Source organism: Ostrea edulis, chromosome 5, assembly GCF_947568905.1.
Source record: "Ostrea edulis chromosome 5, xbOstEdul1.1, whole genome shotgun sequence".
NCBI classification, from domain to species: Eukaryota; Metazoa; Mollusca; class Bivalvia; order Ostreida; family Ostreidae; genus Ostrea; species Ostrea edulis.
In genome coordinates this window covers 11,787,100-11,814,789 of record NC_079168.1, presented here as the reverse complement: position 1 = coordinate 11,814,789, position 27,690 = coordinate 11,787,100, and the positions used below count along the sequence as shown (strand labels likewise).

The window sequence follows — 27,690 nt, the reverse complement described above, 5'->3', positions numbered from 1 at the left end:
ATGCTTTAAGATGTTTCTGTGGATTATGATTATAATTCTGTGGACTTCTCTCTTGTATTATTGCCATAGCAAATTAATCACTTCCAAACTGAAGAGATATTTGTGTTAAAGCAAATTCACATGATGCAAGCATGCATGATTATTTGGCAATATCAATTTTTTTTCCTGGAAATAGTTGGTAATGTGTATCCTTATTTATGAATAGTTTGTAATGTGTATCATTGTTTGATGCCAAATAATCTTGTAGCAGGTTAAAGAATGACAGTGCTGTAGCCATATTGTTTTATTGTACCTTAAAGTATTTATAGTTTCTCAGAAATATGATTACATGCACCAGTCATTAGTTAATACAGTTCAGACATGTTCAGTATAAGACTCTAAGATAAGTATCTGATTGCCTTTACTTTTCCACTTTGAAGTTCAGCTACAAAGAGGTTATCATTGTTGTCTACAAATAAACCCCTTGGCTTATTCAGATTACAGTTATCTATGTAACGGAGGAACTGTCCATTCTGGTCAAGGATGTGGATACAGTGGTTGTTGGAGTCTGATGTCAGGATATGACTCTGGCTGTCTGTAGTTATCCCGAATGGTTTGAATGGACTTGCCTTGGTAGTAAAAAGATGACTGGTGTATCTAAATCGGAGTTTGCCGTCCAGATTGACCACCACCACAGCCTGAGCTGCACAGTCAGTCACACAGATATTGAGGTTCCTGTTCTCACAAATGTATTTACGTTCTTTATTTCCTGAAAGCAGAGGTTTACCGTTCTCTTCATACCGGATGGTTTGTTTCTCTGTTGATCCTGAGTAACGGACAAGTTTGGATTGTTTGTAATCAACACTGAACATGATAACGAGAAGGTCACCAGAGGAGCTGACACAGAGATTGCCAGGTATCCAGCCCCAAAGTCTGATCACCACCTCTGTCTGTCCATTCTTCACTTTGTTCACAGTTCTTGTTTTCCAGTCACAGTAAATTAGATCCCCATCAAGTGACACTGTTATGCCATTTGGTATACTTCCTGACTTTGGGGTAATGGTCTTCAGCAGTGAACTCTTCATGTTAAAGCATTTAATAATCTTTGATGAACCACCTACCAAGATTTCTTCTCCACTGAGACAGGAAACACTATGGAGCTTCTCATATCCAGTGTCTATGGCTGTGATAAGCTTTGGTTCATCAAGGAAATGCTTGACTAAAGATGATGATGTAGGTTCCAGTGACTTCATTGTGTGGCCATGTTCTTGTTTTGTTGGGACTAATTTACCAAATAATGTAGCAAGCTGAGCACAGTCTATCTTCGGCGGGTTAAACTTTGGCACTGACACTTCAACACTGGTGGGAAGTTTGCTTAGTTCTTTATTCTTTGATTGATATTCCACGACTGAAGACACTTCATTGGAATCCAGGAATTGTAAAGCATCGCTCCGTGCCTGTTGAACCAGTGACTGAAGGTGCTTCGTTTGAGACAGCAGTTCTTTTAGTAATTCAAGATGTCTCCTTTTCATCACATCAATTTCCTTTTTCAATTCGTTAACAACTCTGTCAACTTCTGAGTGCCACTCATCTCCATGTTCTGTGACTGATGTTGTTAATTTCTCGTATTTCACATCTAAGCCGTCTATTTCATTCTCTATCTCCCTTGTACTAGAATCGTAGGCTGGGGATAGTGTTTCTTCTAATTCTTCAAAATCTTTCTGTATTTCTTCTTTCTTGGATTCGAAGATTTCCAAGAGGTTGTTGAAGGTATGTCCTCGGTGTTGTTCTGAGGATACGCATTGAGAACAGACTAGATGGTCACACTCGTTGCATTGGATTTTGCAGGCCCTATTTTCATGTGAGGAACATTTTGGATATATTGGAGTTGATTTTCGTTGATGAATTTGGACTACTTTGTGTTTGAGAGGATCATCTAATATATGTTCTCCAACACAGCCCTTGCACAAGCTGACCTGACAGAAATCACAGTACAGTTGTACTGGTTCAATCTCACACAGGTCACAACGAAGGACATCTTGTCCAGTGGCCATTTTGTTAACTGAAAGAAAATATAGCATGTAGTAACCATGAAGTATAAAGTAATGATAAAAAGATTGGAATTTAAAGAGTAATGAAAGCATTAAGTAATTTAACTGGATTTACCTCGTATAAAGCAACATGGCGTCTGTGTACGTGCCAGTTTATAAAACTTATCTGAGTTCTATATTTAGCCATAAAGGTATTTAAATTGCATTTACTTAAAGCTGACATGAATTAATAAATACGTTCACCTTTCTCATCTTATCCGCCATATTTCTTTCAGGTAGCCTAATTTACTCTACCCGTATATACCCCAAATGTGATTGTCACACCTGAGTGATTTTTCTAGGTGGACTCGACCAGTGCACATCTCCGATAGTAATATATAGGGAATGAGAAACAAATAAAATAACATTTTAAAACATTATGCTTTGCTCAAAATTACAAAATATTGATTGTATATACTAATGCAACATTCTGGAAGTTTAGATAAGTTAAGACAAAAATGCAAAAAAAAAAAAAAAAGAAAAAAAAAAGAAGCTTTTCTTGCATACTTGCAAGTGCATGCAAGTATTTGCATTTTCTAATAAAATAAATGTAGATAAATCATTTGCCAATTACATACTGATAGAATGGAATAGGCAAAGAGCATAAAATATATTATTTATATCAATTCTTGCGAAATAAAGGTGCATGCCATATGCATAATATGCAATGCACAAGGTATAATCGCCAAAAAAAAGTATGAAATACGGGCGTCTATTCAACAGGTATCGGAGATGTGCACTTACTGAAAATATTAGATTCTCTTTATTCTGATAAATCCACAAAACAAAATGATAAACTTCATTTGTATCTCGTTAGAACTTTACAACACGTTGTCATTCCATTATACAGACTGCGACACACTTCACCCGTGCCACACAGGGTGTCTTCAATCAGGGGAGATGTCAGAGTCGAAAATTTCTCCTGTATTGAATGCTTGTCTGGTCGAGGTTTTGCAGTTTATAGAAATCGGGAATCTAATATCTGGTTGGATATACATGTATTGCGTGCACAATTCAAAATTTCTCGATGATCATATACAAACTTGGGTATACAAATAAGGGAATAATGATCGAAAATATACATCTGTGTGAAAATGCGGGTATTACATTTGCAATCCATAATAAACAGTTCATTACACAAAGACGCATATGAAAGGAAATTTATAAACGAAAATATAGTTTTGTTGTCTCTTTTGGAACCACATAATTATTTACGGTCTCTGTATGTCCATATTCATTGAGAGAGAGAGAGAGAGAGAGAGAGAGCGACCGTCCTACTTCGATTTATATCATTTCAAAGAAGGAAAGAAAATTTATCACTTATATAAATGTAAGCTTTCAAGCATTAAAAATTTCCAGCTATTTAAAAATTTGTGATTGACAATATATTGGAAACTTACAGGAGTTGATGCTTATAATTGAATTCATTACAAATTTAAAAAAAAATATTACTTTGAACTGTGCATGTAGAAAATACTGACTTTGTATGTTAGAATAACGGGAAAAAAGTAAATTGTCAAAAAAGTGGGGAAAGCAGACCAGCCTTCCTGCCCACCCCAACCCCCTGTTTTCGTGCCTGAAACAACATATCAATTCATGTTGAAAGAAAGGTGCATATCTACATTTCATTAAATTCCAAAGGAGCTCGAATTTATGTGTTCTCCTATTAATTATTTTGTATGCAAGATTCGTTACCGAATTTAGAATCATGCTTTCAGCCAGAGCAGAAATGAATTCATGTTGAAGTATATCTAGTTTGAATGCAAATGTTGGGTTCCTTCTTTTAATTTCATCAGACTCATTAGAAACCCCTCTCTCAAACTATGCAGCTTTGTTTTTATTGATATCTAAATCGGTATAAATGAATCCGGATATAAATTATATAATGTTTTTTCGTGATCATATAGATATTGATACTGATAATCAAAAAAGAAAATGTTTATACTCTTGCCTTCTGCATATCCTACTAATGCATTACAGTATATTGACATTGTATCATATCAAATAAAAGCTCAACACGAATTTTACTGATTTATGCATACTAACATCTTATCGAATACATTTGAATTTGAAATTTCTACGTACAGCGGTATGGCCATTGCGCCAGATCTACGAAATGAAAATATTTATGAATAAATTACACTCAAGCCTGAAAGTAATCATTATGGCATGTTACAGAAACGTTAAAACACACATATACTATAGTCCTGCAATGCATGCATGCGATTTTTCTGAATACATGTATTTATGTATTCATGAATGAAGTTCCTACGCTTGAAAATATCTTGGTCTTTATGCATTTTGTTTTGTGATATTGGTTTACCATTCCTTACACTGTGTAAATGAAGGAAAACTTGGTAAAGGGTGCAATTCTACATGCACCATACAATTAGTATACATGCATGTGTTGCAAAGCAAAATGTACATGTAATAACCAGACATGTATCGTCATTTTTCATGGGGGGGGGGGGGGGGGGGGGGGGGGATTACAGGGGGAAAATGGAAAATTGGATTCTTCAAAATTTCTTGCCATTCAAAATAATAATTAAAAAAGATGAACGAAAACAGCAATAAAATAAAACAAAACACCCAAACAAACCAAGATGTTTTGTCCGATGTTCAAAGTCCTAATGTGGGGTGAAGGGTTAAAGAGTCTTTTACTTTGACTACCTCAGTAATTTCCCCCTATACTTCATTTTCTTCAATCGTTGGGGGTCGGATGGGGTGGTTAGAGTCCTCTACTATGAGTGCCTCATATCTTCATTTTCTTAATTGGTGGTGGTGTGTGTATTCTACTATTATATCAGAACTTTCAAGCTGGGGTAAGTGGGGGAGGGGTTGTCACTCAATGTATCTTTTATTTGCATTACAAACTAACAAAAATGGATATTGTTATTAAAGGTGGGTGACAGACACTCTTGTCCTCTCCCCTTGATGTTTGATAACGACGCATAATATGATAAACTCGATTATTATACATTTTGCATTAGTACAATTTGCGTCGAGTTCGACGCAGAATGTAATAACGCAAAATGGCATAGATATATCAGATCTATTGAGTGCCAAATTAGCATAAAATGAAGTAATTGAAAATAACATTATTTAAAAATATGTTTAATTTTTAATTAATGCATACTTTAAATGAATCAAATAAATCTCTATTATCAATTAATGAGAGCATTATTGAGTTACTAGTACTGTTCTCTTTTTATTGAATTAACGATATCATTTGTCTTAATAAGAGCACGATTATTACAAGATCATCGGTTCTCTCTCTCTCTCTCTCTCTCTCTCTCTCTCTCTCTCATCCCATACACTCGTACAGTGTTGTATATGCAAATTTATGTACCTAAATGATTTCCTGATTGATAAATCTGCAATACTCTGACCAGTAAATCATAAGGTATAAGGATTCATGCACAATACAGGGTAAATATTATACTCTGATACTTCCCCTGATTGAAGATAGCTGATCGGCACGGGCTAAGTGTGTCACAGTCTGTACAATGGACAATGTTGTTTACTGTTGGAATGCAAATGGAGTTTATCGTTTTGTTTCATGGATTATGCAAATAAAGGGAGTTTTACTACTACTTAGAGTATTTTGACAAGTGTACACGTACATCTGCGGTCCTTTACAGATATTACGAGTAGGCGCATTCGATGCGTTTTCATGGCGAGAATACATGCCATTTTTATAAGTACAGTAGTATTTATGTCTTTGCCTTTTACTTGAAGTAATTGTGAATGGTATAGATTGTATACTCTTTGCTTATTCCATTTTATCAATAGATAAAAGATGAAATATTTCTCCGCATTTTTGTATAGTTTTGACATATTTACTACAAATGTACGCACGTTCACGTAAAGAAAAGGCATTCTATATAGTTATATTTATCCAAATATATATATTTAGAATGATTTACTACTGTACGATATGTTTATTATAATTTTGAGTACTGTGTGGTGTTCCAAAACGTGATTTCATTTCTTCTTGATGTCCTATAAATTAGTATCGGAGATGTACGTGTTACCTGTCGAAGCTACCCGCACAGGTAAATCGAAGACACTGATGTGAAGTGAAGCGAAGCAAAGATCGTCCCCTTATTTACCATGCAAACCCTGATACATATAACAATAGAAATTCCAACTAATATGGTGGATTAGCAGAGAAATATGGCGGACATATAGAATTATACTATATTTATTAATTCATGTCAGCTTTAAGGTGGCCTTCTCATTCAACCATGTATTAATGTGTTTACTGCAAAAGTAGTGGGATGCAGGGTTTAAAAAATCTCAAAGGTCTCATTGTATATATACTGTATGTATTAATGTATTGGAGGTTTTCATAAAATGAAATATTTATAATTATCTGATGTTCTCATTTACATCAATAATTATTTTTAAGTTGCATTAGCTGCACAGTCATATTTGGCGATTGCTATCAGAATAACTAAAATAGCTTTAGAGTACATGTATATACAAATCACTACCCACATGAAAAATTCTTACATCCTACAATGTTTTGTTGTAATTATGACAGTAGAATTTCTTATGTTTACATAGAAACATTGGCTGAAACACAATGTATGGATGGAAGTAAATAATTCATTGAAGAGAAATTTTACAAAGTTTTCATAAATTTCGTTTAGAGGTGGGGTTTTTTCACTCTCAATTTTAGTTTTTTCCTCTCGCATTCCAGCATTTTAATCATGCATTGTAGCTTAGAAGTAAGCAGTTTTTACGTCCTAGTTGACAGCTGATACCCCTTTAAACTTTCTTGTTCCTACTCAAAATGCTTAAATTATCCCATTCTTACAAAACAAAATGTAACAATTATAAAGACATGTATAAACGACAATTAACTTTCACACTAATTCAAGACAAAACGAATGCAATGACAACAATGCTGCGCTCTATAAAGCACGTCTGCTTGCCCTGAGAGTTCGCGGTTAAGAGAGAGAATAGCACGTGCGGTATTAGAGGACTCTGAGCCCAACCAACAATCCTAAAAATCCAAACCCCACCCCCCAAATTCACTAGATTCCCCCCCCCCCCCCCCCCCCCCCATTTTGAGGAGGAATGTCCCATTCCGATAAGTTTAACCCGAAGCACTGTAGCTTACAATAGATAAATACAATCTCACAAATGAATGAATTACACTGGTGATTTACAGTATAGTAAACTTTACTCTATAAAATCATAACACTTTAGCAGTCCTAAAAGTAGTTCACAGCACAAAAAGTCACGGTCACACTGCACATCACAGGAAATCCACAAACAGAAAAGTCACATCACAGAGTCATATTCGGTCACGAACTTCGTCACAGGACAGGTTTTGTTGTGAACAGGCGCATCAGGACAAACACCACTGGACATCACAACTTCCAGGAGAGCAGCTGGAACGCTACAAGGAAAGACCCCCCGCCTACCAATGGCGGGAGTATTGCAGATTCTGTTATCCTATCCCGCAGTTTGGTGTCCTGTGAGTATGGAGGAGTTTAAATCCCTCACATAATAACTCACTAATTTTCTTTCATACCCCCTTGCGATGACAGGTTTATCCCTGGTTCACTTGCACCTGGGCCACATAGCCAGCACTCATCGAGCATTTGGAACTTGTGAAGCCACTAGCAGTAAACCCATTCCATCCATTACCTAGAGGTTTGTCAGGGGGAAGCCTCTCAGTCTGAGAGGTAACACTACCATCCCACCAGGCTGACTCAGACAGAGACACAACCCCCTCATCCATGGGACCATATCCATCAGACCTAGACACGATGCAACCTCCATCAGACGAACACACAATGGTACATTTGTCAGGTGCCTAGGGAACAGACTCCTCAGGGAACTGACAAGCCACCGCTTCAATTGTGGTTCATGCATCTGTAATAATCAGACTGTGTCCCTTGGCAACGGTCTCTAACACTAACACTGAAGCCTAAAGGCTTTTGATCTCATGTGATGTACCCACAAAGACTTCATCACCAACCCCAGCAAATGTACGTGTATAGATCTCCACCTGAAACAACCAAGATTCACCAACACTACATTCGAATGCATCTCCACACCCAGACTCGTCCTCTGCCTCCGAGAACTGGTCATCCACTTCCCAGCACTACTACTCCAACCATTCAAACTGTAGCCCCCTAAGGGTTTACAGAGAACTTGCCCTGATCTATTTTGAGCCCCTGTCTCCAAGAAGTTGACAGCAAAACCAAGGGAATTCCCAGAATTACCTGGAGAAGTAATAGAACTATGGCAACTGACACTATCCCCAGTGTCCTCCAGCCAACCATCTTGGTGACTAACACCTGCCTCATTGCCCTCTGGCCAACCACATAACTTTTCACCTGTGCCTGGTTGCACCCTGGTATATATCGACCCCCTGACCCTTAAATCATTCTTGGCCCTCTGAACACCCACAACTGTTGACCACAAACCTCCACTGCCTACCCTTGACACACAACCACTCTGCCTCACTGGCACCCTCACAAACCTCCACTGCCTACCCTTGACACACAACCACTCTGCCTCTCTGGCACCCTCACCTCAGGACATATACTGACAACTGCCAACCCTGCTGCTTCGGAGCTACCTAAGAGTCAAACTCCCCGTCGAGGCCTCATTACATCACCTACATATAGACCTCTCCTATGTGACGCAGTGCAATATACAGATTTGTAAATTGTGAGTCCGCGATTATCATGCGGGCAAATAACACTAAAGAAGTAGTTCGTAGTTAAAAGTTTGAAGATATTGACATTAAGAGCAGTAATATAAAAGTATGGGTTTTATTTTAAACATAAAATGATCAAAAGATCATTAAAAAGTAGGGATACTCTTCAAATTAATGTGTAAAGTAATGAACTTAATGTTTACGTTCTTGTTTTGAAAGTTGTTTACGTTTGACGTTATGTTTTTTCGTCATTCTACAGTGACATATCACACAGTATACGCGGCCTAAGAAATCGCTATCCCATAATGCCTAACTGGAAGAGTTTGGTTTGTGAGCAAACGAACTCTGGCAGAAGTTTGCCTAAGAGTTTACAGAACACTTGCCCCAATCTATTTTGAGCCCCGGTCCCTAGAGATGTACCAACTGCTCAAACTCGGAACCATCCCTGCAGCCTTTTGCATTGACATGCCTAATCAGTGGAGATCACGACCTTGACCTACTGTGGCGTCTCCTGACTTGTCTGACTGGTAGGGACCGTACAACACTTCCCTGCCTGTATTCCACTGCCCAGACGGACCCCCCTGGGATAGAGCTATCCCACCACTGGCTTGGGTGAACCGACTATCGCTAGGGATACTCGCCACACTGGGGATGTCCATCCCTACACTAGCATGAAGGGACTGAATAACTGCATTACCACTGGGGGGGGCCCCAGGTTATTGTTGTCCTCCCTGGGGCCAAACCCCTGGGAGTGTATATCCCCAATAAGGAACCTGATAACCCCACAGCAGCTGTACTACCAGTCCAACTAAGACTCTACCCTGGTTCCAAATGCCTCTAGTCTAGCCATGACTCACTCACTGCCCTGTGCAGTCCTGAGGTTTTGTTTATTGCCAGCTGTGCCATTACCATCCCTAGCTTCAAGCTCCCCAGCAGCTAGATCAGTACCCTTTGGGTCAAGGACATGTCTACTTCCCCTGCCAGGGTAGTATCCCCATTCCCATGCACCTCCGGGGTACTGTACACCAGCAGCCTAAAAGGAGTGCAAAGCCCAAATAGATCCTCTGACTGGTTAGGTGGTGAGCCCTCTATGTTGCCTGCATTTTGCACCTGAGCCCCTACCCAAACGAAATGACCACTGTTCCTAAATAGGCCACCCAACACCCAAATACGATAGACTGCACCTGATGGCCCACTGTAAACAAGCTAATCGCAACAGTATTAAATCAAAATTTCATCTGTGATTTCATCTGTGAGTTAACAACAACATTAAATCTACTTGAAATTCAAATTGTGACCAGACTACGCGGTGTCCCCTATGCACCACCTCGGTCCCAAATGATAACCAAACATCCATTATTTCAAAATGGCTCCCACCTGCGACCACCATGAAAAGTTTCACAAGATATGGGATGGGCCTGGATGTCTTTCTGGAGATGATGTAGAGATATTAGATTTGAAAGATTTGAAATTCTGTTCAGGTTGGTTTTTGCTCATTGGATTGTTTGTTAGAACATGGGACTATTTCAGTGTTTTGTGGGCTACATGCACACTGCATCAAATCTTCCTCATTCAAAATACAGTGTATAATACTATTACTAAAGTTACGTACAGTCTGCCATGGAACACATTCTGTAAGTCCGTATAAATTTTCTCAGACATTGTGTGACATCTGCCATCATCGAACACTAATTTTTTTTTCTGTTCTTATGTTTACTGTTATGGAAATTTGTGGTTAGTTTTGGGGCTATGTGATCATAGGTCATGGCCTTTCTTTCTTAAAATAGATATATTTGCCAATGGTTTGTCAGAAATAACTTCAGAAGGTTAAATCATTAGAAAAGCTGCACATGTCTTTTAATATTTTGGGGGTTATGGGGTGAAAGGGCATGACTTGTTACTAAAAATAGATATTTAGTTTTTTCAGCAATACCTTGAGAAGGTTTAGAGTTGAATTTTCATATAAGCACTATAAATCTGAGATTGCCTCTGGGATCACAGGGTTAAATGGCATGATCTCCATTACTAAAACCAGATGTTTGGTGTCTCAGAAGGCTTTAGAAAAAAAAAATGTATGCAGCAGGGTAAACTTAAATGCAGCAGGCCTGAGAACCAATCTTTAATTATTATTTTTGTCTAATAATGGGGTTTTTAATGTACTGTTCTATTATTGCCACTTATAATTTTAGCAGTATTGCCATATAGATACATGTGTATGTATATATAGTAATGCATCATTTTAGCAATTTGTAGAGGTATTTCTGTTTTAAATGCTAATTTATTTGATACAGATATGCATCCTTTAATTGGAGAATTGTATAAATGTTTGCAATGTGTATCATATATTGTTTGATATGCCAATTAATAGTCGTGGAGCAGGTAAAAGAACAACAGTGCTTTAGTAACATTGTTTTATTGTTTAAAATATTTATTGTATCAGTTTCTCAGAAATATGATTACAGTCATTAGTCAACACAGTTCAGACATGTTCAGTATAAGACTCTAATTTAAGTATCTGATTGCCTTCACTTTTCCACCTTCACATTCAGCTACAAAGAGGTTATCATTGTTGTCTACACATAAACCACCTGGCTGATTCAGATTACAGTTATTTATGTAACGGAGGAACTGTCCATTCTGGTCAAGGATGTGGATACAGTGGTTGCTGAAGTCTGATGTCAGGATCTGACTCTGGCTGTCTGTTGTTACCCCGTATGGTTTGAATGGGTTTGTCTTGATAGTAGAGGGATGACCAGTGTATCTAAATCGAAGTTTGCCATCCAGATTGACCACAACCACAGCCTGAGCTGCACAGTCAGCCACACAGATATCGAGGTTCCTGTTCTCACAAATGTATTTTGTTGTTTTATTTCCCGTAAACAGAGGTTTACCGTTATCATCATACTGAATGGTTTGTTTCTCTGTTGAGCCTGAGTAACGGACAAGTTTGGATTGTGTGTGATCGTCACTGTACATGGTAACCATGAGATCACTAGAGGAGGTGACACAGAGATTGGCAGGTGTCCAGCCCTATAGTCTGATTACCTCCGTTTGTCCATTATTCTCTTTATTCACAGTTTTTGTTTTCCAGTCGGAGTAAATTAGATCCCCATCACTTGACATTGTCATATCGTTTGGTGGACTTCCTGACTTTGTGGTAATGGTCTTCAGCAGTGAACTCTGCATGTTAAAACATTTAATAATCTTTGATGAACCACCTACCCAGATTTCTTCTCCACTGAGACAGGAAACACTATGGAGTTTCTCATATCCAGTGTCTATGGCTGTGATAAGCTTTGGTTCATCAAGGAAATGTTTGACTAAAGATGATGTAGGTTCCAGTGACTTCATTGTGTGGCCATGTTGGACTAATTCACCAAATAATGTAGCAAGCTGAGCACAGTCTATCTTTGGCGGGTTAAACTTTGGCACTGACACTTCAACACTGGTGGGAAGTTTGCTTAGTTCTTTATTCTTTGATTGATATTCCACGACTGAAGACACTTCATTGGAATCCAGGAAAAGTAAAGCATCGCTCCGTGCCTGTTGAACCAATGACTGAAGGTGCTTCGTTTGAGACAGCAGTTCCTTTAGTAATTCAAGGTGTTTCCTTTTCATCACATCCATACATGCCAACTTTTGAAAATCCCCATGGGGAATTTTGCACGCGACGACCTTTTTTCAACGCTTAAAATTCACGACATTTTACCATGAAAATAAATATTTGTCTTTTCAAATAAAATATCAATCTAATCATTATACATTTATCATACATCAAGTGTGTTTGACCATCAACTTTAACAAAACTATATAAAAAAAACTTTGAAAGATATAGATAAGTATTTTATTAAAATCATCTATTCAGCAAAAAAAATCCTCTCCAACAAGTCACATACATATCAAATAATACTTAAAGTTGCATCCTTTTACACCGTATACACATTGACTGGTCTATATATCAACATTTAAATTAAAGCACATGCATTTAGGTACGACTACAAAGGCGATTTTGCTTGTCTGTAAACATGGGCTTCCAGAGTCTGGTGGAACAATCTGCATTGCAACCAGAAAAGGAGTGATCTGCCCTGCTATGAAGTTTGCGAACAAAACCTTTGCACCCATGACATCTGAAATAATTACCAGGAAAACACACATCAAAATATACGTTTTTACTTGTAAAATACTAATATAAAAATAAAAATTCAGTACAGACTTGTGCAAATTACGCATCACAAAGTCTATTAAATACTACACTATATAGACTATGTAATACATCGCTATAGACAGATAGATTCGGGTAGCCTATATTATCATAGTTGGAAAAACATATATTTTACGTACCTTTAATATTGCATATTTTGGATGCTGTCAGCGAGAGGCAAAAATCGGGAATGTCCGATTGTTTCGTGGTGACACTATTATCATTGCCATTCACGTTTGTGTAAAGGATATGTTAATTTGAAATCCGTCTTCCCGATTAATTACTTTCAAAACATGCTTCGCACCGTCCAATAAGCACCCCGACACGGGCAGACCAAGTAAATTACATCACCCCGATACCATGCGACACAGGTAAACAGCAATGGCTGACTATTGTCCCGATTTCTGATTGGCCAGTTCAGAAATGACGCGGGATTTCAAATTCCGGTTGGAAATGGGGGTTTGTTGTCGTAAAATGGGAGATATTTTTAGAAAATCGGGATTTCGGGGTATTTTTGCAATCCCTATCGGGATTTGCCTTTTCAACTGCTTCAAATCGGGAAAATCCCGCACAAATCGGGAAAGTTGGCATGTATGCACATCAATTTCTTTTTTCAATTTATTGACAACTCTGTCAACTTCTGAGTGCCACTCATCTCCATGTTCTGTGACTGATGTTGTTAATTTCCCGTATTTCACATCTAAGCCGTCTATTTCATTCTCTATCTCCCTTGTACTAGAATTAGGCTTTGTTTACACGCGAGAGTGGGACTAATATCCATCACTGCGTAAGTGAATGTACTCAGTAAGTTTCTCATACACTGTTAGATCACCCGAATTCGACTGATACACAAAGTAAGTTATAAGTATTTAAGGAGTATAATTAAATACATAGAGTTCTTATCATATCACGTTATTTCGTTGGTCATAAGTACCATATCTAAGACATTACTTGCAGATATGACATTGTTTTTATGTTTCCACTTTAGTCAAACATTTCTTTCGATAGTATATTGTATTTCCCACATTTACATATTAAAAGAGAAGCCGCTTTTAATACATTTCATCATCTTCCTCGCTGACTGTAGGTCCACTCTGTCCCACTTCGTCATTCAAAGTTCCACTAAATGCACCTCCTACACAGAAGAGTTCGTATCTCGAAACTGGCGTATGTGTATCAAACCGAAGTATCTTATTGTACACGTTGACTTTCCATTCCATAGAAGGCTGAAAACAGTGCTGCAATGTAAATTTAGAGAGAGAGAAAAAATAGTTCCGGCTTCTGGTTGTCAAGGGGGTGTGTCCCCATACTAAACCAGGTTATACAAAAATAACCTGCGTTCCTCAATTGGAATTTGACCAATCATAAACAAGGATGCAATAAGAATTAAATTATATATATATATATATATGATGTTCTCATTTACATCAATATTTATGCTTAAGGGGCATAATAGCTACATGTACCCAAGTCACATTTGCCAATTGCTACCAGAATAACTAAACAGCTTTAAAGTACACAACAATTACTATTACTCAGTCTGACATTATATTAAAAATTCTTACAATCTTTTGTTGTAATATTGACATTAGAATTTATTTTGTTTATACATGTATCAGAAACAATGGCTGAAACACATTGTTTGAATTTAATCAAAGCAAAGAATTCATTGAGGAAAAATTTTACAATCATATAGTTTTCATAAATATTGGTTGGAGGTTGCTTTTTTCATTCTAAGATTTATTTTTCTTCACTTTTTTTAATGCATTCCTTCATTATAATCACGGTGACGGTTTCAGAATTAAAAATAAAATTTGCGTCCTAGTTGACAGCTTTGAAATTTACAACTTTAAAGTTTTCCCAGTCAAAATGTTTTATCATCATGCAATCTTCACAAAACAAAATCTGACAATTACAAAGACATATAAAGACAACTAACCTTTACACATTCATACTCATTCATAATGTATACAGGTGGGATATGTCTTGGATAATATCTATGCTGATTGCATATATTACACTTGTCATGGTGATTTGAATTGCAACAATTATGAACTGAGGGAGTTCCCCCATTCCTTAAAGATAATAACAAACTTACAAATATGAATTCATGCAAAACACAAAACCAGAAGTTCAAGTGAGCATATTAATATTTAGCACGAAGTGCAAAAATGAACAGAAGTAAAAGTTTCAAAATATATATAGTTTCCCGATTATTTCCTGCTTTGCTCTGCAACTTATTTAATTGATCTACTAGTTCCCTCATCACTTCAAATCATGCCACTCCCAGATGCTCACCACTGTACCACCTTGTCACCACACACACAATGCCATTCTTCCAGCTCTGAATTCGCCATTATCTATTGATCCTTCAATTAGCTTAATTTGCTATCCCTATCCCGAAATCGGTAGATCAGTATGCGATGATGTGCCTGAGCGTGCCTTGTCAAGGAACAGATCTTTTTATAGAAATTACGCACCTAGCTCTCCATAGTTTTCACAGGGGTGCTGCTTGCAATGAAGCTACTTCCATATCCCTGCTTTTCCTCACTAAATGCCAATTATTTCCAGTAATTTTTCTATTTTTTCATCATCACAATGTACTACATGGGGAATGGTTACCTTCTCTTTGAAAACAGTCCTGATGTTCTTGAAGACTAACTTGTTTCCAGAAAGTTTTGAGTTGAGTATTTCCGTTAAAGCTTGTATAAATATTTCCATTCTTCCACTTATGCTGCTGGACACTTTGCTAATACACAGAATGGAGTTTCCTTTGATGTTTGGCGAGATTCTCTTTGAATCTGTAGAACTTCTCCCTTTTTCTCATATTTCTCCAGTTTGCCAGCTATTGTGTAAGTTTGATATGGTCCGCATCTAAATAGGCCTATGCAGTGTCAAATCGATGCCAAAATCCTTTTTAATTCCGTTTGGAATATCTACCATCAAATTCTCATCTGAACTCTCCTTAAACCTGTGATTCACCAAATTGTCTCGCATAAAGCGGCCTTTAATTCGGTTATATGTTTATATCTGGTTCAGTAACTTTTCTATCAAGCTTGATAACGATGCTTTTAAGAGATCTTCCTTGCAGCAAACACTTCGGGTTTTCTTGTGAATTACGGTACATCAACATTTTGACTTCATCCTCTGCTTGTTGTGTAACACACATTTTCTGCTAATGGTCGTCCGGGCCCCATAGATCACCTCTTTAGCTTTCTTTCATGCTTTGTATCGGTAGTTCCAATCATAGTTCTTCCAGAGAGTTAAGAGGGTATGATGACTTTTTAGCTCACCTGAGCTGAAAGCTCAAGTGAGCTTTTCTGATCGCATTTTGTCCATCGTCCGTCCGTCTGTCTGTCTATCTATCCATCTGTGAATGTTCTACATTTTCGGCTTCTTCTCCAGAACCACTGGGCCAATTTCAACCAAACTTGGCAAAAAAGCGTACCTAGGTGAAGGGCTTTCAAGTTTGTTAAGATGAAAGGCCATATTCCTTTAAAGGGGAAAATTTTTTAAAAAATGCAAAAATAGGGTAGGGTCATTTAAAAATCTTTTTTTATGCCCCCGAGATCGAAGATCGGGGGGCATATTGTTTTTGTCCTGTCTGTCATTCTGTAATTCTGTAATACTGTCATTCTGTCGTTCTGTCTGAAACTTTAACCTTGCTAATAACTTTTGAACAATATGTGATAGAGCTTTGGTATTTCACATGAGTATTCCTTGTGACAAGACCTTTCTGTGGGTACCAACATTTTTGACCCCGTGACCTTGGAGTTTGACCTACTTTTTGAAAACTTTAACCTTGCTAATAACTTTTGAACAATAAGAGATAGAGCTTTGATATTCCACATGAGTATTCCTTGTTACAAGACTTTTCCGTTACCTTTTGACCTTGACATTTGACCAACTTTTTTTTTTACATTGGTCATAGCTTCTAAATGGTAAGTATTAGAGCTTTGATATTGTACATGAGCATTTCTTTTGACAAGATCTTTCTACTGGTACCAAGATATTTGCCCTTGTGACCTTGGCCATCTTCGGAATTGGCCATTATCGGGGGCATTTGTGTTTCACAAACACATCTTGTTTCAAGATTGATTGATTGTATATTGTTTAACATCCCTCTCAAGAATATTTCACTGATATGGAGACGTCACCAATGCCGGTAAAGGGCTGCAAAATTTATGCCTATGCTCGGCAGTTATGGCCATTGGGCAGGGAGGGATCTTTATCATGCCACACCTGCTGTGACACTAGACTTCGGTTTTTGCGGTCTCATCCGAAGGACCACCCCATTTAGTCGCCCCTTACGACAATCAAGGGGTACTGAGGACCTATTCTAACCCGGATCCCCATGGGACTTTTCCCCCCTTAAGAACCACTGGGTCAGAAGTGCTGAAATTTACATGAAAGCTTCTGGACATAGTGCAGCTTCAAGTTTGTTAAAACCATGACCACCGTGGTAGGTAGGGGTCACAATAGGGGATCAAAGTTTTACATGCGAATATATATGTAAAATCTTTAAAAAATCTTCTCCAAAACCTCTGGTCCAGGAAAGAACAAATTTACTTGAAAGCTTCCTGACATAGTGCAGGTTCAAGTTTGTGAAAATCATGGTCCCCGAGGGTAGGGTGGGGCCACAATAGGGGATCAAAGTTTTACATACAAATACATAGGGAATATCATTAAAAATCTTCTTCAGAAGAATCACTGGGCCAGAAAGGTTTACATTTACTTGAAAGCTTCTTGACATAGTGCAGATTCAAGTTTGATAAAACGATGACCCCCGGGGGTAGCTTGGGGCCACGATAGGGGATCAAAGTTTTAAATGTGAATATATATGTAAAATCTTTTAAAAATCCTCTTTTCAAGAACTACTGGTCCAGGAAAGAAGAGATTTACATGAAATTTAAAGCTAAATCCTGACATACTGCAGATTCAAGTTTGTCAAAATCATGGCCCCCAGGGGTAGGGTGGGGCCACAATAGGGGATCAAAGTTTTAAATACAAATATATTGAGTACATCTTTAAAAATCTTCTTCTCAAGAACCATTGGGCCAAAGAAGTTTACATTTACATGAAAGCTTCCCGACATAGTGCAGATTGTTAAAATTATAGCCCCCGGGTTTAGGTTGGGGCCACAAGGGGGGATCAAAGTTTTACATGCGAATATAATGGGAAAATCTTTAAATACCGGTATTGGCCAACGTGATTCAGGTGAGTGATGTGGCCCATGGACCTCTTGTTTGAGTGACTGGAATGAAATTTTCTGAAGATAAGTGTTTAATGAAGTAGTAAGACCATCTGCCTTTGTCACATGCCTCCTTAATTTGTCCTGGAGAGAGATTTAAAATAAGAGGTTTCAATGATCCCAAGGTGGTTGTATTCATTTTTACAGAAAAAAATTTGTCACCTACTAACCATTGATTTGAGATGGAATTGTGAAATATACCGAATGCTAAAACACATGATTTTCTAGCATTGAAAGAGAATCTCCATCTGTAAGAGAAATTGTATGCTACATCCAACATGTTCTGGAATGAGTGCGGAGTTGACGATAAACAGGCAATATCATTTGCAAGAGTTGAGGTCGATGATTCTACACTATACATTCCAAGGTTTTAATTGGTAATATCAAGTTCCTTAAACAAGTCATTTATTTATTACCAAATAAAGTATGTAGAAATCTAAATAAGATGCCGCCTTACCTTATTCGTTGTTTGACCAGAAACCAGTCTGATTGTTGGTAATTTACAATTACAGCACTTTTAGTATCGACATGACAGTCATCTATCGATGATTTTCCCTTGATACCTATTTCATTGACTTTGCACAGTAATCCCTTTCTCAATAATGTATCAAAGGCTTTTCGGCTGTCTAGGAAACAAGTATATACATGCGATTCGTTTTCAATGTCATGTAAAATTGTTTCCTGAAAGTTAATTGCAGCTGTGATTGAGCTCAAGCCTTTATGAAAACCTTGTTGTTGAGGTTTAGAGTATTTCTCTTTGAATGTTACATTCATAATCCTTTGGATGATTTTTTTCATAAACTTTGAATACAGAGGACAATAGTGAAATGGGTCGGTAGCTGTCAGATATGGTGTCCAGATAGGGCCAATTGCAAAAAGCATGACTGCGCGTTAGTCACAACACGCTGTCACGCCAATAAGCAACACACCTTCGCACCGTCATTCCAACAAGCAACACGCTTTCACGCCGACAAGCAACGCGCCTTCACGCTAACACAACTCGTCTTCGTGGCGACAAGCAACGTTCCAACAAGCAACACGCCTTTGCGCCGTCACGTCAACAAGCGATGGCATGAAGTCGCGTTGCTTGTCAGCGCGAAGGAGAGTTGTGTAAAATTGTGTTAGCGTGATGGCGCGTTGCTTGTTGGCATGAAGGTGGGTTGCTTGTTGGCATGAGAGCACAAAGGTGCGTTGTTTGTTAGCGTGACGGCATGTTGTGACTAACGTGCAGTCACGCTTTTGCATTTGGCCCTATCTGGACACCTTAGTCAGTTCTTTGTTTCCACCCTTAAAGGGGGAATTTTACATAGTCTTATTATACTGTTGAATACCTGTACAGTGTTTCCGTGAACGCAAATTTCTGCATAATTTACGCATAAAAAATGTTTCCTACTCTTTCAGCAAGTTGAGTTTCTGGATATAACTTTGTTTGGCATGGTTTTTCTCAACGAATAAATTTCCAAAATAATCAATACCTGCAGTGTTGTTGATATTTAAATACCTTTATTGATTGAATTCTTGTGAACTGATTTTTTGACATTGTATGTCGGAAATGGCGTTTTGCCTGTTTATACTCAATTTATGATATGTGCTACATTATACCCCGACATCTTCATAGTAGTTACCCCATATAATATTGTTAGTTATGTGCAGATACCTGATGGACGTGGTCATAATGACACGAGGGAGCTTAGATTGTTGATAAATGTTTGTGTTTAACAAACACATACGTCTTTCATCAAGTATAATCATTTTGAATATAATATTTTGAAAATTTGAAGAAAACATATACACTTTAAGATAGTAATGATGGCTTTTTGTGAATTAACTTTGCAATTCTCCGTACTTTTGTATAATATTTGCCATAGTAATTTATAATTTTTGCATTTGCAACACACACACACACACACACATGTATTATATATATATAGTAATTGATCATTTCAGCAATTTGGAGAGGTATATTTCTGTTTTAAATGCTAATTTATTTGATACAGATATGCATATGATTTAATTGGGGAATTGTATAAATAAATTTGTAATGTGTATCATTGTGTGATGCCAAAATTTAGTCTTGTAGCAGGTAAAATTGTTTTATTGTACCTTAAAATATTTATTGTATCAGATTCTCAGAAATAAGATTACATGCACCAGTCATTAGTCAACACAGTTCAGACATGTTCAGTATAAGACTCTAATTTAAGTATCTGATTGCCTTCACTTTTCCATTTTGATTTTCAGCTACAAAGAGGTTATCATTGTTGTCTACACATAAACCATGAGGCAGATTTAGATTACAGTTATCTATGTAACGGAGGAACTGTCCATTCTGATTAAGGATGTGGATACAGTGGTTGTCGAAGTCTGATGTCAGGATATGACTCTGGCTGTCTGTTGCTATCCCGAATGGTTTGAATGGTTTTCCCTTTGTAGTAGAAGAATGACTGTAGTATCTAAATTGGAGTTTACCATCCAGATTGACCACCACCACAGCCTGAGCTGCACAGTCAGCCACACAGATATCGAGGTTCCTGTTCTCACAAATGTATTTAATTTTTTTATTTCCCGAAAACAGAGGTTTACCGTTCTCTTCATCAAACTGAATGGTTTGTTTCTCTGTTGATCCCGAGTTTGGATTGTTTGTAATCAACACTGAACATGGTAACCATGAGGTCACCAGAGGAGGTGACACAGAGATTGACAGGTGTCCAGCCCTGTAGTCTGATTACCACCTTTGTCTGTCCATTCTTCACTTTGTTCACAGTTCCTGTTTTCCAGTCAGAGTAAATTAGATCCCCGTCACGTGACACCGTTATGTCACTAGGGTAACTTCCTGACTTTGTGGTAATGGTCTTCAGCAGTGAACTCTTCATGTTAAAGCATTTAATTATCTTTGATGAACCACCTACCCAAATTTCTTCTCCACGGAGACAGGAAGCACTACGGAGCTTCTCATATCCAGTGTCTATGGCTGTGACAAGCTTTGGTTCATCAAGGAAATGTTTGACAAAAGATGATGATGTAGGTTCCAGTGACTTCATTGTGTCGCCATGTTCTTCCGTTGTTGGGACTAATTTACCAAATAACGTAGCAAGCTGAGCACAGTCTATCTTCGGCGGGTTAAACTTTGGCACTGACACTTCAACACTGGTGGGAAGTTTGCTTAGTTCTTTATTCTTTGATTGATATTCCACGACTGAAGACACTTCATTGGAATCCAGGAATTGTAAAGCATCGCTCCGTGCCTGTTGAACCAATGACTGAAGATGCTTCGTTTGAGACAGCAGTTCTTTTAGTAATTCAAGGTGTTTCCTTTTCATCACATCTATTTCCTTTTTCAATTCATTGACAACTCTGTCAACTTCTGAGTGCCACTCATCTCCATGTTCTGTGACTGATGTTGTTAATTTCTCGTATTTCACATCTAAGCCGTCTATTTCATTCTCTATCTCCCTTGTACTAGAATCGTAGGCTGGGGATAGTGTTTCTTCCAATTCTTCAAAATCTTTCTGTATTTCTTGTTTCTTGGAGTTGAAGATTTCCAAGAGGTTGTTGAAGGTGTGTCCTCGGTGTTGTTCTGAGGACACGCATTGAGAACAGAATAGATGGTCACACTCGTTGCATTGGATTTCGCAAACTCTGCTTTCATGCGAGGAACATTTTGGAAATATTGGAGTTGATTTTCGTTGATGAATTTGGAGTACTTTGTGTTTGAGAGGATCATCTAATATATGTTCCCCGACACAACCCTTGCACAAGCTGACCTGACAGAAATCACAGTACAGTTGTACTGGTTCAATCTCACACAGGTCACAAGAAGGACATCTTGTCCAGTGGCCATTTTGTTAGCTGAAAGAAGATATAGCATGTAGTAACCATTTCTAGCAGCATACAAATGATAAAGTTATGATAAAAACATTGGAATTTAAAGATTAATGAAGGCATTCAGTAATTTAAATGGATTTACCTCCTATAAAACAACATGGCGTCTGTGTAGGTGCCAGTTTATAAAACTTATCTGAATTCTATTTTTAGCCAGAAAGGTATTTAAATTGCATATATGGCAGTGCATGTTATCAGAATAAGCAGCAGTCTACACTGCTCTGTAGCAGACGATATTTTGAACAGGGAGACTGGCATGATTTATCAAAATAAACTAAAGTTTTCCAGCATTTTTTACCACTCTGCTCAATCTGTGAGGCACTGAAAGGATATGTTTTTACTTTAACAAAACTTCACCCTAGGAACTACAAAATGAATTCATCATTGTTTTATCGATGTCTTTTAAAACATGTAGTTTTTAGATAATTATATACAAATATTGGTATATATGATATACTAATAATAATATGATTTTCCTCTTGGTACCTTTCAATTATGAGAAGAATTGGGGGGGGGGGGGGGGGGGGGGGGGGGTTGTAGCTGTGCAATGAAGGACATGTGCATTGAAGGATTATTAAGAAAGACTTTATCCATTATGATATTTGGAGACCTACTTTATGTGATTGTCTCTTTTGACATTGTAATGTTCACACGTAAGAGTCCAGATTGAGAGTAGAATTTCTTATGTTTACATAGAAATATTGGCTGAAACACAATGTATGGATGGAAGCAAATAATTCATTGAAGAGAAATTTTTACAAAGTTTTCATAAATTTCGTTTAGAGGTGGGTTTTTTTTTCACTCTCAATTTTAGTTTTTTCTTCTCGCATTCCAGCATTTTAATCATGCATTGTAGCTTAGAAGTAAGCAGTTTTTACGTCCTAGTTGACAGCTGATACCCCTTTAAACTTTCTTGTTCCTACTCAAAATGCTCTTACATAACAAAATGTGACAATTATAAAGACATGGAAAAACGACAATTAACTTTCACACATTCACACTAATTCAAGACAAGACGAATGCAATGACAACAATGCTGCGCTCTATAAAGCACGTCTTCTTGCCTTGAGAGTTCGCGGGTAAGAGAGAAAATAGCACATGTGATATTAGAGGACTTTGAGCCCAACCAACAATCCTAAAAAATCCACCCCCACCCCCCAAATTCACTAGATTCCCCACCCCCCATTTTGAGGAGGAATGTCCCATTCTGATAAGTTTAACCCGCAGCACTGTAGCTGACAATAGATAAATACAATCTCGCAAATGAATGAATTACACTGGTGATTTACAGTATAGTAAACTTTACTCTATAAAATCATAACACTTTAGCAGTCCAAAAAGTAGTTCACAGCACAAAAAGTCACGGTCACACTGCACATCACAGGAAATCCACAAACAGAAAAGTCACATCACAGAGTCATATTCGGTCACGAACTTCGTCACATGACAGGTTTTGTTGTGAACAGGCGCATCAGGACAAACACCACAGAGGACATCTCAACTTTCAGGAGAGCAGCTGGAACACTACAAGGAAAGACCCCCGCCTACCAATGGCGGGAGTTTGGCATCCTGAGAGTATGGAGGAGTTTAAACCCCTCACATAATAACTCACTAATTTTCTTTCATACCCCCTTGCGATGACAGGTTTATCCCTGGTTCACTTGCACCTGGGCCACATAGCCAGCACTCAACGACCATTTCGAACTTGTGAAGCCACTAGCAGTAAACCCATTCCATCCATTACCTAGAGTTTGTCAGAGGGAAGCATCTCAGTGTGAGAGGGAAAACTACCATCCCACCAGGCTGACTGGGACAGAGACACAACCCCCGCATCCATGGGACCATATCCATCAGACCTAGATATTTATGAGACCTGGACACGACGCAACCTCCATCAGACCAACACACAATGGTACATTTGTCAGGTGCCTGGGGAACAGACTCCTCAGGGAACTGACAAGCCACCGCTTCAATTGTGGTTCATGCATCTGTAATAATCAGACTGTGTCCCGTGGCAACAGTCTCTAGCACTAACTCTGAAGCCTAAAGGCTTTTGATCTCATATCGTGTACCCACAAAGACCTCATCACCAACCCCAGCAAATGTACATGTATAGATCTCCACCTGAAACAACCAAGACTCGCCAGCACTACATTCGAATGCATCTTCACACCCAGACTCGTCCTCTGCCTCTGAGAACTGGTCATCCACTTCCCAGCACTACTACTCCAACCATTCAAACTCTAGCCCCCTAAGGGTTTACAGAGCACTTGCCCCAATCTATTTTGAGCCCCTGCCTCCAAGATGTTGACAGCAAAACCAAGGGAATTCCCAGAATTACCTGGAGAAGTAATAGCACTATGGCAACTGACACTATTCCCATTGTCCTCCAGCCAACCATCTTGGTGACTAACACCTGCCTCATTGCCCTCTGGCCAACCACATAACTTTTCACCTGTGCTTGGTTGCACCCTGGTATGTATCGACTCCCTGATCCTTAAATCATTCTTGGCCCTCTAAACACCCACAACTGTTGACCACAAACCTCCACTGCCTACCCTTGACACACAACCACTCTGCCTCACTGGCACCCTCACAAACCTCCACTGCCTACTCTTGACACACAACCACTCTGCCTCTCTGGCACCCTCACCTCAGGACATATACTGACGACTGCCAACCGTGCTGCTTCGGAGCTACCTAATAGTTTACAGAACACTTGCCCCAATCTATTTTGAGCCCAGTCCCTAGAGATGTACCAACAGATACACACTGATTAAACTTGGAACCATCCCTGCAGCCTTCTGCTTTGACATGGCTAATCAGTGGAGATCACGACCTTGACCTACTGTGATATCTCATGACTTGGACTGTACAACACCTCCCTGCCTGTATTCAACTGCCCAGACAGACCCTCCTGGGATAGAGCTATCCCATCACTGGCTTGGGTGAACCGACTATCGCTAGGGATACTCGCCACACTGGGGATGTCCCTCCCTACACTTGCATGAAGGGACTGGATAACTGCATTACCACTGTGGGGCCCCAGGTTATTGTTGTCTTCTTTGGGGCCAAACCCCGTGGAGTGTATATCCCCAATAAGGAACCTGATAACCCCACAGCAGCTGTACTACCAGTCCAACCAAGACTCTACCCTGGTCCCAAATGCCTCTAGTCTAGCCATGACTCACTCACTTGTGCAGTCCTATTTCCAGCTGTGCCATTACCACCCCTAGCTTTGAGCTCCCCAGCAGCTAGATCAGTAGCCTTTGGGTCAAGGATATGTCTACTTCCCCTGCCATGCACCTCCGGGGTACGGTACACCAGTGGCCTAAAAGGAGTGCAAAGCCCAAATAGTTCCTCTGCCTTGTTAGGAGGTGAGCCATCTATGTTGCCTGCTTTTGCACCTGAGCCCCTGCTAAGCCACCCAGCCCAGCCCCTGGCTCCCCAGGATGTTCATGCCACTCTGCAACCATGGGCTCTCTCTACCCAAACGAAATGACCACTCTTCCTAAATAGACCACCCTACACCCAAATACGACAGATTGCATCTAATGGGCCACTGTAAATAAGTTATTCGCAACAGTATTAAATCAAAATTTCATCTGTGAGTTAACAACAACATTTCAAAATGGCTCGCACCTGTGACTATGCCGTCCCCGTGAAAAGTTTCACAAGATATGGCATTGGCCTGGATGTCGCTTTATATTAATTTCTGCAGTTAATGTAGAATTCTTAGATTTGAAATCTGTTATAGTTTTTTTGCATGTTTTTAATGATATTGTGTGTGTCTGATGGGCTGACTTCTAATTCATGCACACGTTCTGCCAATGTTTGGGTTATGTATTGTAGATTTATGGTAAATGCGCTTGATGTTTCAGAAGTATTTTGTTTTTTTCAAAACTATTGAACAGATGTGAATTGTCCCCATTGGAGAACGATATAAGAGCAAAACAGTGCTTTTGCCTATGTAAATGAATTAGTGTTTCTACGCTGTATGAGGTTTTCCTGAGGACACCCTTCAACGGTTTTCACCCTGCTACTTGGAAATGCCCAATATTCTTTAAAAAGCTGTTTGTTACTGGTGGTTAACTGTTACAGCTTTTCCATATATACATTGCCTTTGGAAGGTTCTGCAGGATATTATTAAATGGCACAAAATCATTTGTACAATTTGTTTGCACAGTACTGGTATTGAAAAATATTTCTCCTTCATCAAATTTTGTTCAGGTTGAACATAATAACCAGGAGATCACCAGAGGAGCTGACACAGAGATTGGCAGGTGTCCAGCCCTGTAGTCTGATTACCACCTTTGTCTGTCCATTCTTGACTTTGTTTACAGTTTTTGTTTTCCATTCAGAGTAAATTAGATCCCCATCACTTGACACTGTTATATTGTTAGGGTGACTTCCTGACTTTGTGGTAATGGTCCACAGCAGTGAACTCTTCATGTTAAAGCATTTAATTATCTTTGATGAACCACCTACCCAAATTTCTTCTCCACTGAGACAGGAAACACTATGGAGCTTCTCATATCCAGTGTCTATGGCTGTGATAAGCTTTGGTTCATCAAGGAAATGCTTGACTAAAGATGATGATGTAGGTTCCAGTGACTTCATTGTGTGGCCATGTTCTTGTTTTGTTGGGACTAATTTACCAAATAATGTAGCAAGCTGAGCACAGTCTATCTTCGGCGGGTTAAACTTTGGCACTGACACTTCAACACTGGTGGGAAGTTTGCTTAGTTCTTTATTCTTTGATTGATATTCCACGACTGAAGACACTTCATTGGAATCCAGGAATTGTAAAGCATCGCTCCGTGCCTGTTGAACCAGTGACTGAAGGTGCTTCGTTTGAGACAGCAGTTCTTTTAGTAATTCAAGATGTCTCCTTTTCATCACATCAATTTCCTTTTTCAATTCGTTAACAACTCTGTCAACTTCTGAGTGCCACTCATCTCCATGTTCTGTGACTGATGTTGTTAATTTCTCGTATTTCACATCTAAGCCGTCTATTTCATTCTCTATCTCCCTTGTACTAGAATCATAAGCTGGGGATATTTTGTTTTCCAATTCTTCAAAATCTTTCTGTATTTCTTCTTTCTTGGATTCGAAGATTTCCAAGAGGTTGTTAAAGGTATGTCCTCGGTGTTGTTCTGAGGATACGCATTGAGAACAGAGGGGACAATCACACTCATTGCATTGGAATTCGCAGGCCCTACTTTCGTGCGAGTAACATTTTGTAAATATTGGAGTTGATTTTCGTTGATGAATTTGGAGTACTTTGTGTTTGAGAGGATCATCTAATATATGTTCCCCGACACAGCCCTTGCACAAGCTGACCTGACAGAAATCACAGTACAGTTGTACTGGTTCTAACTCACACAGGTCACAACGAAGGACATCTTGTCCAGTGGCCATTTTGTTAACTGAAAGAAAATATAGCATGTAGTAACCATAAAGTATAAAGTAATGATAAAAAGATTGGAATTTAAAGAGTAATGAAAGCATTAAGTAATTTAACTGGATTTACCTCGTATAAAGCAACATGGCGTTTGTGTACGTGCCAGTTTTATAAAACTTATTGTTGTGTTCTATTTTTAGC

General features: G+C 38.6%; 3 protein-coding genes and 1 pseudogene across 5 annotated transcripts in view; 1 reads left to right on the top strand and 3 right to left on the bottom strand.

Annotated features, from left to right (window-relative positions):
• Positions 1-27,690, top strand: part of LOC125650707 (exportin-5-like) — a 68,956-nt gene that overhangs the window by 11,969 nt on the left and 29,297 nt on the right. The window lies entirely within an intron of this gene.
• On the bottom strand, positions 271-22,501 carry LOC125650709 (uncharacterized). 2 transcript variants are annotated; one of them, XM_048879225.2, is made up of 2 exons: positions 22,171-22,501; positions 271-2,041 (listed from the first exon to the last, which is right to left on the bottom strand). In XM_048879225.2, the coding sequence occupies exon 2, from the start codon at positions 2,031-2,033 to the stop codon at positions 378-380; it is 1,656 nt and encodes a 551-aa protein (XP_048735182.1). In that variant the 5' UTR covers positions 2,034-2,041; positions 22,171-22,501; the 3' UTR covers positions 271-377. The 2 variants fall into 2 exon arrangements, with proteins under 2 accessions (XP_048735182.1, XP_048735181.1); XM_048879224.2 differs by lacking the exon at positions 22,171-22,501 and adding an exon at positions 2,146-2,217.
• On the bottom strand, positions 11,149-13,419 carry LOC125650714 (tripartite motif-containing protein 3-like). 2 transcript variants are annotated; one of them, XM_056166689.1, is made up of 2 exons: positions 13,093-13,419; positions 11,149-12,878 (listed from the first exon to the last, which is right to left on the bottom strand). In XM_056166689.1, the coding sequence occupies exon 2, from the start codon at positions 12,376-12,378 to the stop codon at positions 11,782-11,784; it is 597 nt and encodes a 198-aa protein (XP_056022664.1). In that variant the 5' UTR covers positions 12,379-12,878; positions 13,093-13,419; the 3' UTR covers positions 11,149-11,781. The 2 variants fall into 2 exon arrangements, with proteins under 2 accessions (XP_056022664.1, XP_048735189.2); XM_048879232.2 differs by having other exon boundaries at positions 13,093-13,219.
• Positions 19,719-27,690, bottom strand: LOC125650710 (tripartite motif-containing protein 3-like; annotated as a pseudogene).